Raw genomic sequence first — 15,941 nt, forward strand, 5'->3', positions numbered from 1 at the left:
TTGATGAGCAGGAAGCAGTTGATATTTTACATAGATATATGCATGCCAAAGAGTAGGAAATAACCATCCTCAAATTCTGCCACCACTTCCATGAATTTCATGGGGGTCCTATCTGGAGCTTGTTGCAAATTCTGCTCTGAAAAAACAAAGGCCAAATGGCTTCACGTTATCTGCCTCTAAGAAAGAAGGACAACACTTGGTGGGCCTCATCGAACACTGGAGGGAAGGTATACCTCATTACGGTGTGTACTGCTCTGATGTGTTCACAAAGTCATCTTTAAAACTGACAGTTATGGGGGCTGGCCCCGTGGCCAAGTCGTTGAGTTCGTGTACTCTGCTTCGGAGGCCTAGGGTTTCACAGGTTTGGATCCTGGGTGTGGACATGGCACCACTCATCAGGCCATGCTGAGGTGGCGTCTCACAAAGCACAACTAGAAGGACCCACAACTAGAATACACAACTATGTACTGGCTTTGGGGAGAAGGAGAAAAGATAAAAAAAGAAGATCAGCAACAGTGAGCTCAGGTGCCAATCTTTAAAAAAAAAAAGAAAACAAAACGAAACAAAAACTGTCAGTTATGAATGGGGCCCAGATTAAGAAAAAGCTCTGGAGGAGGTCCAGGGTGCAGTACGAGGTGTTGTGCCAACTGGGTTTTGTGACCAGAAAGCAGATGCAATGATTCTCAAAGAATCTGTGGCCAATAAAGATGCTGTATGAAATCTCTGGCAAGCCCCAAGAGGAGAAATCACAGCAGAGATCAGGTTTTGAAGAAAGGTCATGTCCTCTTCTGCTGACAACTATAGTCTGTCCTGCTCTTAGACAAATGCGTATTAGACAAACGCATTTCTAAAATTTACTATGCTGTGCAAAATCATAAAAATGAAAACTACAGTGAGAAAAATCATCTTAGAGGCACAACATTCAAAAAAACCAGCAACACATTAAAAAAAGAGAAAGGAATCTTACAAAAGGGTAGAATAATTTTACACACATTAAATGATTAAGAAAATACACCAGGGGCCAGACCGGTGGCACAGTGGTTAAGTTCACACGTTCTGATTTAGTGGCCCGGGGTTCACTGGTTCAAATCCTGAGCATGAACCTACATACCACTTGTCAAGTCATGCTGCGGCAGCATCCCACATACAAAGTGGAGGAAGACTGGTACAGATGTTAGTTCAGGGCCAATCTTCCTCACCAAAAAAAAATGTTAGCACCAGCTATAGAAAGGCATGGCTCATTGTCCTTGTGTTATCTTTGCTGTACTGGCTGAAAATATCAATAATAAATTTAAAAATAAACAAATAAATAAATTTCTGCAGCTTTGCTACTCTCCTCCTTTCATACTAAAGCTACCTGTACAGTTCCAAATTCATCTAGATGCCACACATGACTCTCCTACTACGTTCAGCATTAAAGCCATTATTTCCAAACCAGTACAACTATTGTCAATAACACTTAAAAAACTGATAACTTGGGGGCCGGTCTGGTGGCGAAGCAGTTAAGTTTGCACATTCCGCTTCAGTGGCCCAGGGTTTGCCGGTTTGGATCCCAGGTACGGACATGGCACTGTGTGGCAAGCCATGCTGTGGTGGGCGTCCCACATATAAAGTGGAGGAAGATGAGCACGGATGTTAGCTCAGGGCCAGTCTTCCTCAGCAAAAAAGAGGAGGATTGGCAGCAGAAGTTAGCTCAGGGCTAATCTTCCACAAAACAAACAAAAAATTGATAACTTGATGTATTAATCTGTCACAATATAGCCTTTTGATGATTATCAGCCACCATCATCATCTACATCCATATGGCCATGAGCAGCAAACTGTTCCAAGTCTTCTGCGGTTAGATCATCAGGTTGGGACCCTAGAAGCTCTTCAACATCTTCATTTTCTACCTCCTCAAATCCAACCTGTTCTCCTAAATCAACACATCTTGTTTTGATTTTCAAAAGTTTCTCTGAAGGATCACATCCTTCAAAACTACACATCAAGAGGAATTTTCCATGATACACAACGCAAGCGCTCTGGTCCTATCACTCCAGGCTTCTGCAGTGGCAGCAACAGCCATTCCTACGTTAAATCTCTCCCAAAATTCCGTAACTGTATTGGCATCCTCACCTTCAATAACAGCAATGAGCACCTTAAATGGCCACTTTCAACAGTAAGCCATAAATACTACTATCACCTTTTTATCAAGGGGCTGTCTGCAAAGGTGGTTTTCAAGGGAAAAAAAGGAAAAAAGGGAAGAAAAAGTTTGGGTTTAGCTTTTATAGAGGGCTAGGCTTGATGAATTATGAGAATTTTAAAAGCTAAGTTTTATGGAAAAACACATAGGGTTTTTTTTTTCAATAACCCTCTACAACAGAGAAGAATTAAGTAACAACATCAATGCAGATTTGGGCAGGCCATCCATTTTTGCTATACCTGTAGCGAACTCCAAGGCTGACTAAGAATTTCTTTTAAAAGGCTCAGTTTGGTAAGTGATAAACTCCAGTGGCTTCAGCTCCAAGCCTCTTCCTGGCACTGGTGCTGAACATGACAATGCCGCTACCTTTCAAACCCTTATACCCTACCTAGAGTGTTTTCTGTCTTTCAGATCTGAGTCTTTTGATGCATGCATTCATAACAGATACCTGTTCCATCAAGACTGAGAATTTAATTCAGTGTGTGGCCGCCTTCTTCAGTTTGCTTCTTACCACTGCTGGAAAATTCTTCTGCAGCTTTCCCATCTGCACTCATAGCTTCATGTGACAGTTGATGGCTTAGGAATTTACAGCATTGTTTGAAACCACTAACGCAACCATTACCGGCACTAAAAGAGGGTAAGCTTTCCAGGATTGATTTCTGTTTAAGGTCTTTGTATACAGATATAGAGATCCACATGAAAAAGGTTGTTTCTGATTTTTTCACTCTCTGGTCTTTAATTCAAATGCTCAAGTCTTTCCTTTTCTATTTGTTTTGGTGAGGAAGATTAGCCCTGAGCTAACATCTGTGCCAAACTTCCTCTATGTTGTGTATGTGGGATGCCTCCACAGCATGGCTGATGAGTAGAGCAGGTCCTCACCCGGGATCCAAACCCATAAACCTGGGCTGCCGAAGCAGAGAACGCAGAACTTTCACCACGTGGCCACAGGGCTGGCCCTCCTTCTATTTCTTTATGACCGTTCTCACTGACTTCACAGCATTTGAAGATGACCCAGCTATATACTTTTATTTTTGTAGCACTGTCTCTAATGGTCCACAGTGTGGATTCCTCTACGCCTGCTGCTCAAGGTATATGTATCTCATGTTCTCATTTCTTTCCAAATGTTTGTTTCAAGCCTCCGCTCAACACCTAAAACTTTCCTTTCATATCTACTGCTTGGTATTTTTGAATGAGAATGCTTAGATATGTTTGGGAGGCTGAATGAGTGCTTTTTTCAAACAGAAAAGTTCACAAATGTGAAAGAATAACAAAACACAATCTTGTGGGATAACAAACGTGGTGAACTGACCCGGCCAGCAGATGTCTGAGGTGTGTGTGTTGTATTCCTATGTGGCCAGTTAAGCTAGGTGCAGTTCTCTGTGTTCACCTAGCATTTCTCATAGACAAACTTCTACCTAGACAACACAAAATTCAGGATACACTCTGTTTTCTAACGTAATTACTGCACTGGAACAAATTCACCTTTTTAAAACAGAACAGACTGATCCATTTTTGTGAAACAACTGTTGGCTTGATAGGGGGTTCTGAGAGGACCAGAATGATGGGCCATGGGACATCAAGTGACCATGAGACACGAGCTGTTACGTGATCTGGGTATCTTATCCACCAAGCCTAAAACAGCATGAGCAGCAGCCACCCATCAACAAGTGGAGTATATTTGAGACTGGACTTGAGCAGGTGCATGAAGCTCCAATAAGTTGCATGTGCAGAAGTAACTCCCACGGGACTTACTTCTGCTTTGCTGATGCCCCTCCTTCAACCAATATCTAAGGCACTATGGGGACTTCTTTATGATCAGATAAAGCGGGAGAAAAATCTGAACTTGTTTACAAAAGGTTTACCTAATTGTTAGAACCAGCTGAAAATGAACAACTGCTATAATATAATCACATTTAAGACAGTAGCCCTGTGCACAACTTTGTCAATTTTGTATAGAAGGAAATGGCCAGAGGTACAGATCAATGATATATCATAGAGAATAGCTAAGGAGAAGAACAAGAATGGAAGATCAATGACTACAAGTCTGAGGAAGAGATGCATTGCTGAACTTCTCGTAAGTTTTTCCAAGAACAGAAGGCAAGGATAACAGTGTTCAATGTGACTGCTCAGCAAAGGGTGTCTATTGTAGAGGAAGTTTTTACGAATCATGTGGACGAGATGATTCATTCTGTGAACACCAATAAGACCGTAGCCACTCGGATGCTTGCTCAATGGTCTATAATAAATGCCCATGGCAACAGGGACTGAGGTTAAGCAGGCAGATCAACAAAATATCACTGTCCCACACCAAGACTTATGTGGCTATCGCAACTGGTGAATATTTGACCTGCCAAGAGCACAGGGCGACAATGAGTTCCCATGATAGCACCATTCCTTGGGAGATTCAGTCAACTGTGTGCTGGCAAGTTGATTACACTGGATTCCTTTCATTGTGAAAGAGACAGTAATAGAAACCTACTCTGAGTACAAATTACTTTTCCCTACCCACTTGCTTTTGGCAACACCGGTTATGGGTTGAACTGTGTCCCTCCAAAATTCATGTTGAATAATGCTTAGTACCTCAGAATGTGACCTTATTTGAAGACAGGGTCTTTACTGAGGTAATCAAGTTAAAGTGAGGTGATTAGGGTGGGCCCTAATCTAATGACTAGTGTCCTTATAAAAAGAGAAAATTTTCTTTTTAAAGATTGGCATCTGAGCTAACAACTGTTGCCAATCTTTTTTTTTCTTCTGCTTTTTTCTCCCCAAATCCCCCCAGTACATAGCTGCATATTTTTTAGCTGTGGGTCCTTTTAGTTGTGGCATGTGGGACACCGCCTCAGCATGGCCTGATGAGCGGTGCCATGTCCACATCCAGGATGTGAACCGGTGAAAGCCTGTGCTGCCGAAGCAGAGCATGTGAACTTAACAACTTGGCCATGGGGCCGGCCCCAAAAGAGGAAATTCAGAGACAGAGAAGCACACAGGAAGTACACAATGTGAAGATGAAGGCAGAGATCTACAAATCAAGGAACACCAAAGATTGCCAGAAACCATTAGAATCTAGGACAGCAGGATGGAACACCCCTCAGAAAGAACTAACCATGTGACCGCCACCTTGATCTTGGTCTTCTATCCTCCAGAACTGTGAGACAATATATGTCTGCTGTTGAAGCCCCACAGTTTGTGGTACTTTGTTATGGTAGTCTTAGGAAACTAATACCTCATCTACAGATACAAGGAAAGTCAAATTCACAGTCCCAGTACATCGTGACACAACAGTGTTTCTGACCAGGGAGCTAATTTCACTGGAAGAAAAGTACATCAATGGATCCATGTTCATGGAATTCACTGATCTCACCATGTGCCTCAACACCTAGAAGCAGATGGCTTACAAAACAGTGGTATCACTCTGAAAATTCAGAATGTACACTTGTTGATAGCATCCTACAAGGCTAATGTGCTGTTCAACAGGATGTTCACAAGCTTTGCTGTTCACAAGCAAAGCAAAAGTTATGAATCAGCAATCAATATAATGCACTTTTTCCCACAGCCATTATACATAGGTCTGTACTAAAACACAGGCCCAGTATCTTCCATCACAGCTATTCCTCATACCTAAAGACCCACTCACAGAATTTTTACTTCCCTTCAACATTAGCTCCTAAGGGAAGAGTGCTTCCATGGAGGGTTACAACTGTCCCCATTCAATTAGGGTAGAGATTGCCACCTGGCTATTGAGGGATTCTTATGTCACTAAATCACAGGCAAAGAAGGAGGTTACTGTGCTGGCTGGGGTGACTGATTTTGATGACCCAGAAGAAGCTGTGTTGTCATGACTGCAGACAGGGAGGACTGTGTCCAGATTCACTGCGAGGCCTCTTAGTAGTTTCTATTCATAAAGTAAAAAAGTTAATGGAAAACTAAAGTCATCCATAAGAGCACAACCACTATTATTTGTAGATAAGCAGATAAATGTCAAAGAAGTCATTTAGAAGAAGTATAAGTAGTTGCCACCAGGGAGGAGGAAATGGTGCTGGTGGCAGTTAACAGTTATTTTCCTAAGTGTTGTACACTCATATATATATATCTATAACTTTTATGAAATAAAATTTAAAAGTATATTTTCCTAAGTTATTTTACCATACCACTAGAAAATTTTTTTTTTTTTTTAGGAAGATTAGCCCTGAGCTAACATCTGCTGTCAATCCTCCTCGTTTTGCTGAGGAAGACTGGCCGAGGGCTAACATCCATGCCCATCTTCCTCTACTTTATATGTGGGATGCCTGCCACAGCATGGCTTGCCAAGTGATGCCATGTCTGCACCTGGGATCCGAACTGGCGAACCCTGGGCCGCCGAAGCAGAATGTGTGAACTTAACCACTACGCCACTGGGCCGGCCCCTAGAATATTTTTTTAAATTAATTTTATAACTCAGAGATAAGCAATTAATACTGGACAAATTTAAAAGAAAGCAAAAACAGTCACAAATGAAATGCAAACATCAATTTTCTGGCTTAGCTGTGAGAGAGAAGACTGATTCATTTAGGTGTATTTTCAGGTCTGATATCTAGACTCAACATATTCTGTGCTTCCCAGCTAATTTTGATACCACAAGTCAAATGTAACTTACATGATCCAGTCTTTTCTTTTTTATAGATTGATCATCATTAAATTCATCTTCCTCATACGGCTCTGAAGAAGAAGATAATTTTCTTTTCCTGGGTCCACCACCTTCTAAAACAGAGGAGGACACTCAATGTTTGCACAGATATCATAAGAATCATTAATGCAATACAAAGGCAGAATGTTATAATGAGTACATCTGTAGACAGTTCTCTTGACATCAAGCCCAATGTCATTTCCTCTACATGTAGCATATACTCAATAAATGTCAAGTGAATTGAAGAAAAAGTGAACAGAGACTCTTTTTCAGTCTTTCAAAAGTAGAAATCACTGTAAAAACGTATTTGTAAACCATCACATTATTCAATGCTGAAAATATACATCTCTAAACTGACTAGTAATTTTACAGAACAACACTGGGAGGAAGGGGTTCTGCCCAGTGACTGAGCGTTCAGCAGTGAAAAAGCAGAGCCCCATCACTGTGGTTATCTGAATACATTACTGACGCCAATCATTGTGTCTACTACGGACCAGGCTTTGCAGAAGGCGTTTTTAACTGTTGTTTCATTTAGATTCCACAACGAACCTACAAAGTAGGTAATATTCTCATTTTCTAAATGAGGAGGAACCGAGATATTGAGAGCTCAAGCGAGTCACGCTCTTAACCTAAAAATAAGAGAGTACAACGGCAATAGGAAATTTGCATATTTTGTCACGGCTGAAAGAAAAACTCAATTTACATATCTTAAGCAGTTATGTAACATATTTATACTTTGTACACATTTATCTATTTCTTAAATACTTTCACTTTCAGAGAGCAAATTCCAGAGATATATTGCTGTGCTAGTATGAAAGCATCTGCTATATGTATATGGTGATGGATGGCAATTAGTTTTTAGGTGGTGAACATGATGTAATATATACAGAAACTGAAATATAATGATGTACACCTGAAAAAAAGAATAAAAAATAAGTCCAAATGCAAAAAAAAAGTTACCAGAATACGTAAGATCTAAATGGTAAAGGAAAAGGGCACCTCTGCCTGGTGGTGTGTGCTTTCACACTCAAAGTAATGAATGAGGCAACATGCTACAATTCAAAGTGACTGAGATCGTAGGATCAAAACCTCATGGGTTTGAATCCAAGCACCATCACTTAGTGTGTGACTTTAGCAGAATTATCTAATTTATCTAAGCCCTAATATATTCATCTGTAAAATTCTGAATAATGACAGCTATTTCACAGACATCTTGTGATAATTAAAAGACACAATAAATAAGAATGTAGTTGGCATATAAGTAGATAATACATAATTATTTTCTTCCCCCCCAAAAAGAAAGCATCTGCTAAAGCTTATAATGGTTTCAGATTTCAGTATTAATTATATTAGTCCTCTATGCAATTAGAAATAAAATGTGTAGAAATAGAATATTCAAAATGAATACAAACATGACACCTTTTAAGTTGTAAGCCTAAAAATTTCATAATATGGCTATAATGAAATTAAATGCCATTAATATTTTATAGTAATTACACGTTAGTATGAATGCTTAAATTTTTTTCTCCCAATTTGCTTCATAAAGTAAATGTTCATTCTACATATGCCAACTAATTTCCAGCATCTGCTTTAAAAAGGGCTAAATATAAGCACCATTCCACCATCACCTATATGATCAGCACCATCCCATCATCACCTATCTATTTGCTGAGGACAGGTGAGTACTGCTCGTAAATAAGTCTGAGAAAAGCTTCAAACTAGAAGATTTATGCCATGTCACCAAGCCATGTTTAATTCTTTCCTAAAAGGAACAAGAGCTTTGCTTTGTCAATAAAAAACTCTCGAGTTTTAGTTATCTGCTTATACATGGTTTTTGTTTTGTTAATATTATGTCATCAAATCTTCACACAGATATGAAATGGCTACAAGGCAAAAATCTGCAAATAAATGTGGGAGAAAATGTACAACTAAAATTTTAGTACAAAAGGTTACATAAGAGCACACAATGCTCAGTTATCTACATCTAAATCTATTCTACTTATAATTATCAATTAAAAATTTTGCATATATCTAAAGAAAACAAGTTAATATTCTACACTAAATACCACTTCTAAATTATGTATTTCACAAATTCTCATCTTTTATTGGGAATCCCCATCATCAATTTCAGGGGGAAAAAAAAACTAAGTTAGGGATGTATCTCACACTCCAGATAAAAATAAATTTCACCTAAATACAATAGTCAAAAATGAAAAATAAAACATGAAATTAAAGAAAATATGAAAAAAGAACACAAGTAGGCAGTTCAACAGGAAAAAAACTGAAAAGATGCTTAACCTCATTAATTAATTAAATAATAAAATATAGTAGTTTTTTTTTTTTCCCCAAGAGTAAAGAGCAGTGAATGGACAGTCCGAGCAGACTGTGGGCAAATAGGCACTTTTAAACATTATGAATTGTCACAGCTCTTCTGGAAGGCAATCTAAATAATACATCTCAGAATTTTAGATGCGTATATTTTTAAGTCCAACAATTCCTGGGGCTGGCCTGGTGGCACAGCGGTTAAGTGCGCACGTTCCACTTCAGCGACCCGGGGTTCGCTGGTTTGGATCCCAGGTGCAGACATGGCACCACTTGGCAAGCCATGCTGTGGTAGGCATCCCACATATAAAGTAGAGGAAGATGGGCACGGATGTTAGCTCAGGGCCAGTCTTCCTCAGCAAAAAGAGGAGGATTGACAGCAGATGTTAGCTCAGGGCTAATCTTCGTCAAAAAAAAAAAAAAAATCCTTATAAATTTCTAGAAATTTATTCCACAAAACTGACATAAAGCGTGCATTTTCTATCACTTTGCATACATACAAAATTCTACCAAAGTGTCTAAATACCCATCAATAAGATATTACATAAATTAGGATACAAACATAAATGCCACGGTTACAAAGACTCAGGCAGACTTTTCTTTCCTCCTTTTTTTGGTGAGGAAGACTGGCCCTGAGCTAACATCTAGTGGCATTCTTCCTCTTCTTTTTTTGCTTGAGGAAGATTGTCACTGAGCTAACCCATGTGACAATCTTCCTCTATTTTATGTGGGACGCCGCCACAGCAAGGCTCAATAAATGGTGCTGGGTCTGCACCTGGGATCTGAACCTGTGACCCATGCTGCTGAAGCAGAGCATTCAAACTTAACCACTACGCCACTGGGCCGGCCCCAAAGGTATACTTTTAAAAATAAAATAACATGGAAAGATGTCTCTTTTTTCTGAGGAAGATTAGCCCTGAGCTCACTACTGCCAGTCCTCCTCTTTTTGCTGAGGAAGCCTGGCCCTGAACTAACATCCCTGCCCATCTTCCTCTACTTTATATGTGGGACGCCTGCCACAGCATGGGGTGCCAAGAGGTACCATGTCCACACCCGGCATCCGAACCAGCGAACCCCAGGCCACCAAGAAGCGGAATGTGCGAACTTAACCGCTGCGCCACCGGGCCGGCCCTGGAAAGATGTTTCTAATAAATGAAAAGGTTACAAAACAGTAGATATAACAAGATGACAGTCACATAAAAATGTTTTGACTACTCATACAGATATAGAGAAGTGGAAGAAATAGCTATAGAAACTCCTGGCAAGATCAATAAATTCTATTTTTACCTTTTAAAGTAGGGTTAAAACTTTGGATATATATTTTTTGTTTTTATAACTTAGTATTCATAAATGAAAACTTTCAGAAGACAACGCATAAAAGACATCCTTATTCTTTAATATGCAGGATGATACTGTCTATAAAAGATTATAATTTGGGGTAAAAACAATGTCCAACATCATGATTTGTGGAACTAAGAACTCTTACAGGTGTTTAAAAGGCCTTTTGTTGAAAACTGTCCTAATATATCAAAAATACTTCTCATCCTGATGATACAGTATATTGAAGGTTATCTTATTTTGGTGAGACAAAGCTGTCATCCCATACATCACCTCAAAAGTGTAACGATGAAAATGACTGATATGACTTCCTGTCCATTCCAAGAGGAAGCATGGAAGTTTACTTAAAAAACAAGGAAACCCTGATATCCTCTTTCCTTGTAATTTGCCACGTAACATTTTTTTAAAAAGAAATAACATCAAAGTACAGTATAAGAATGAGAAGAAAAAAACTCAGCTGAAGTTCAAATTTAACGGCGAGTGTAAACTCCATGAGGGCAGGGTTTTGTCCATTTTGTTTCCTTACGTATCCTCAGTGCCTAAAGTAGCATCTGGCACTGAGCAGTAGGTGCACAATAATTATTTGTTAAACTAATGAATAAGTTGAACGACATAAACTGCTCAAGAGAAAACAAAATTAGACACTACTGTGGAGTAAAGTTATTCTACAAATTTTTCAATGGAAAGATTATGGAATATTGAGATATGAGGACAGGAAAGAATATGTAAAATGTCCTAGCCATTCTGTAACTCAGCAAATGTTACTGAGCCTCCCTCAGGAACTTACAGCAAGCGCTAGGGTATGGTCATGAGGAAGACACGGGCAGCCTTCTCCCGCACCATCTTCATCATCAGACGGCCCTCCAGAACAAGTAACCACGAACACACGCTACGTACTTGCTATATATCACGCACCATGAGAACTGCACATTAACTTGATCACAACAACCTATGAGTTTGGTACTTTTATCATACTATTTTACTTCTAAGGAAACAGACACATAGAAGAGTTAAGTAACAATGCCCAAGGTCACACAGCTAGTAAATAAAAGGAAGAATCTTAACATTCTGTGTAGACAGCTCCCACACACCACACAACACAATACTGTTCCTTTGCTCAAAGTGGAGAAAATTAGAATTAAAATACATCATGTGAATGAAATAATATCATCTTTGGAATCTACTCTAATATAATCTACTTAGTGGGGGTAAAAAGAGGTAGATAATTGTTAAAGAGAGAGGATGGGCCAATGGGAACATATTATACTATTTTGTATTTTTGTATATATTTTTAAGTTTCAAAAAAAATTTTAAAAACTGGAAAAAATCCACTTAGGGAAACGGGCATTTATTCACACACTGTTGATGAAAGCATAAACTGGCACAACGCTTAAAAAAGTAATATGGAAGTACATATTAAAATTTTAAATGTGCATACCCTATGATTTAGCATTCTAGTTTGACATTTAGCCTACAGAAATACTAACATAAAGATTTACTTATAAGGCTATTTATTTCAATACTAGAATAAGAAATAATGCAAACAAATGCAAATTAATAGAGAAATAATAAACTAATCCTATGGGTAGTCACAGAGGAATGTTATGGAGCCATTGTTTTTAATTAGATATATCTGATTGTACTGATGGGTTGCCGTGACAAATCATCAAATGATTTTTTTTAATCCAAATCAACATTGTAATTACATTTTGTACCCTAATGTGTATGTATTATATAATGTTGTGTATAAGAATAGGAAAAGTTGGAGAATGCTATACAAAGCAAATTTAAAAGTGGTTAATGCATATGGGCTTGCTTTCATTCCTTAAATACATTTTTTGTGGTGTGATTACAGGTTATTTTTTGTTTGGTATGTACAAGTGAGAAAAAAAAATCTAGATAGCATTTATTAAAAAAATTGGAGGTGGTTTTATATTGCAAGCTCCTTTGAGTGCATTTATTTTTGTATCTCAAGCCTGGAACATAGCATAAATATTTACTAAATGAAGGAATGCTGATTACCAGCTAGGACTTTCCACAAGACATTATGTTCCTACTGACACAGATTTGCAGACCTGTAAATAAAACCACAATGCAATTAGAAAGGACACAAGAAAGAAAATATGCCGTCTAAAACTTCACTGATACGAGATTTCATCTGTAGAAAACAAATAAAATTACAATGAAAAACCACCTCTCCTCTTTTATGGGGGTGAAAAAAAATCAACCCAGAAAATTCAGTTCCCAAATAGCTGTATGACCTTAGGTAAGTCACTTAATCTTCTTAAGGTTAACTTTAACTCAACCGTCTAAAAAACCTGAAGCTATTAATACCTCATAAGGCTCCTCTAAGAATTCATGAGGGAGCTTGGTAAATTGTAGAGCAATATTAAAAATGAGAAGATGTTCATTATTATATAACTAATATATCAACTTGTCTTGAAACTAAGTCGGACATACCTGCATCACCAAACATCAGCAAGGCAGCAGCAATTGCTCCATCCATAGTGCTTGTTGATTCAATCAACTAACAGAATGAGAAAAGATTAACATTTAAAAAATAACACTAGAAGAATTATTTCACAAAGTTATCAAAACACAGTCACGCATCGCTTAACAACAGGGATATGGGCTGAGAAGTGTTGTTAGCCAATTTCACCATTGTGTGAACATCACAGAATGTACTCACACAAACCCAGATGGTACAGGCTATATACACCTGGGCTACATGGTGCTAATCTTACGGGACTACCGTCGTGTAAGTGTTGTATCTGTTGTTGACCAAAAAGTCACTATGCGGCACATGACTGTATTTAAGAACAAAAATATTAAATATACACAAGGTAGAGGAATACGTATGTCCTAGTTTAAATTCATTAAGTCCTATGATACATTTTCAGAAAACCTAGTTTATCTAAAAAAAATCTGAATTTGTCTAAGCATCTTAAAATGTATCAGATTTACTTATTACTATAAAGGAAAAATTAAAATATAGTCAAATATGTACACTCTATTCAAGACGGTTGTGCACTGAAGCCTTACAAACTTCCTACTTACGTGTCCAGTCACTGTGTATGTACGCGTGCACATGAGAGACTGACAGACATTTACAGTATTGATTTCTGAAAAAATAAGCCACAATCCTACATTTTTTAAAATCTAATACTTCTTAAGATGAGTGGGATAAAGGGCTCTTTTGATTGTTACTCTATTTCTGAATTGCTTGAATTTGTTCAAGAACATATTCATATATTACTTAGATAACTGACAGTTTCAGTATGCCATTTTTTATACTGTTCTATAACATTTTGGATTTCAGAAGGAAGTGAACATCCTGTAGTTTTCTCTTGCTATAGTTTCCTATATTTTCAATGAGTTACTTGTTTTAAAAAATCTTACTTTTTTAAATAAGCTATTTTTGTATTCAATGAAAGAGCCTTAAACCAAAGAGTGCTCTCCTCTACACTACTTCTCCTAATCTTGGATCCTCAAAATCCCTCATTTTCAAAATAGCCAAAAGACATTCTTATCAAGCCTAAGACTAAATTTATATTTTGTTAACTTATGAATTCTTTTATATGGGTCTAAAAGTCTTCGTAGAGTAATTCATACATGTCATCTTTAAGTCTCTTGAAATGATGGGGATCACTTGAAATCCAGATTACTTCAAGAGAGTACTCTGCTTTTGAGCAAGTGATAGGCTAAATTCCCAAAATTTCAGATACTAATTAATGAAACATACATACAAAGTCTGTGTATCAATCCTATTTTGCCATTATAACAACATAATTAGAGATAAATATTTCTACAGGAAATAAATCCCCTTGAACTACACGAAAAATTGGCAATCAAGCTAACGTATTTTTAAACTGAGACTTGCTACTTTATGTTTAATATTTTAATACTCTATCGCGTTTATTCTGTTGAAAGTTCTTTCCAACACTGTAAGTGTTGCTACTAGTGGCTACATTTCTTCCCTTCTTTTTCTGGAAAAAAAAATCACCCCAGGAGGCATATAACATGCTAGTAGGGAAAAATGCAGACTTAGGAGACCACTAAAGTTTCATTTAGCTAACAGTAAGAAGGGATCAAAATGATCTGGGAAAAACAAATTCATGTTAAAAATATCAGAGAATAGGAAGAATTTAATCGACACTTAGAATTCAAACTAGCAGGTCCAGGACCACCTTTGATTCAGACATGTTCTTTTTTGGCCTGAACAGTGTTTTTGATTTTGTCTTTCTTTAGTTACTATAAAAAGTAACAAAGTACTGATACAACATGGATGAACTTCAAAATCATATGTTAAGAGAACGAAGCAAGTCACCAAAGGTCACATATTGTATGATCTGATTTATACAAATTGTCCAGAATAGGCCAATCTATAAAGGCAGAGATTAGTGGTCGCCTAGGGCTTGGGAAGGGAAATGGGGAGTGACCGCTAATGGGTACAAGACTTCTTTTCAGAATGATTAAAACGTTTCAAATTAAGATTATGCTGCTGATTGCACAACTTTGTAAACATACTAAAAGCCAGTAAATTAAACACTTTAAATAGGTGATCTTTGTGGCATGTAAATTATATCCAATAAAGGTATTAAATGGATGATCAACACTAAATAAAAATCCAGGCTTTTCACTTTTTTTGAAAAATCTGAATATGTGATAAAAATGGGCTATCACTGATATCACATGGCCACGTCCTGCTGAAGCTAAGGAGCAGCTGCCCTTTCAGGAAAAGCAGGCACTATATGGTACGCCAGTGTCCACCCTTTCAGAATCACCTACCTAGCCCATAAAGACATGGCACCTGCTAAGACTCAGATTAGGGGAGGGGAACTGGGGATGGTGGCAGTGATGATAAATACAAACGTGATCTGTATTTATCAATTAAACGATTCCCCTAACATCATTCAACTGGTAAGTGGCAGAGTTAAGGATAAACTATTACGTACCTTCAGAGATTTATTCTCTATTTAAAATTTAATTGAATGGTTTATTTTTATTTACTCTCATAACAAGAGATATTTATTACAGTCCAATCACAATGACTTAATTTTGTTTCTATAGTCCAATCAACGTTTCTCAGCAAGGGTGCTCTTGGCAGGAAAATTCTCTTGTTATGCAAGACTGCCTCAGTATTGCAGGGTGTTTACACCCCTGGCCCCACAGTGCTAAACATCAACAGCAACCCCTTGTCATTATGAAAAACAAAACAAAAACCTCTTGACATTTCCGAGAGTTTCTAGTGGGAGATAGGAGAAGGGTTTGTCCCAATTTTAGAACCATTTAAACACAAAAAAATTCAAAATCTATGTGAGCTATTGAGGGAAGCTCAAATTATTACATTATTTATAGGTGAATGAACCTCACCTATTAACAAGTTGACTCTCACCAACTAAATCTCTGGCATTTACCTTTACTATTACATAAAAT

At 37.8% G+C, this 15,941-nt stretch overlaps 1 protein-coding gene and 1 long non-coding RNA gene across 5 annotated transcripts in view; one reads left to right on the forward strand and one right to left on the reverse strand.

Moving 5' to 3' along the window:
- SMARCAD1 (SNF2 related chromatin remodeling ATPase with DExD box 1) overlaps window positions 1-15,941 on the reverse strand; it is a 79,314-nt gene that overhangs the window by 39,082 nt on the left and 24,291 nt on the right. For 2 of the 4 annotated variants that reach the window (XM_008522337.2, XM_008522338.2), the window contains exons 5-6: window positions 12,966-13,032; window positions 6,816-6,919 (exon numbers count right to left, since the gene is read on the reverse strand). In XM_008522337.2, the coding sequence (XP_008520559.1) occupies window positions 6,816-6,919; window positions 12,966-13,032 (171 nt within the window). The remainder of the gene's footprint in view (window positions 1-6,815; window positions 6,920-12,965; window positions 13,033-15,941) is intronic. The other 2 variants (XM_008522339.2, XM_070612615.1) reach the window with 1 other exon arrangement.
- Window positions 1,515-7,096, forward strand: LOC139082274 (uncharacterized). The gene is made up of 3 exons (XR_011538108.1): window positions 1,515-2,473; window positions 2,594-2,819; window positions 6,842-7,096. It is a non-coding gene; the product is annotated as an uncharacterized lncRNA (long non-coding RNA).

Source organism: Equus przewalskii, chromosome 3 (assembly GCF_037783145.1).
Source record: "Equus przewalskii isolate Varuska chromosome 3, EquPr2, whole genome shotgun sequence".
NCBI lineage: Eukaryota > Metazoa > Chordata > Mammalia > Perissodactyla > Equidae > Equus > Equus przewalskii.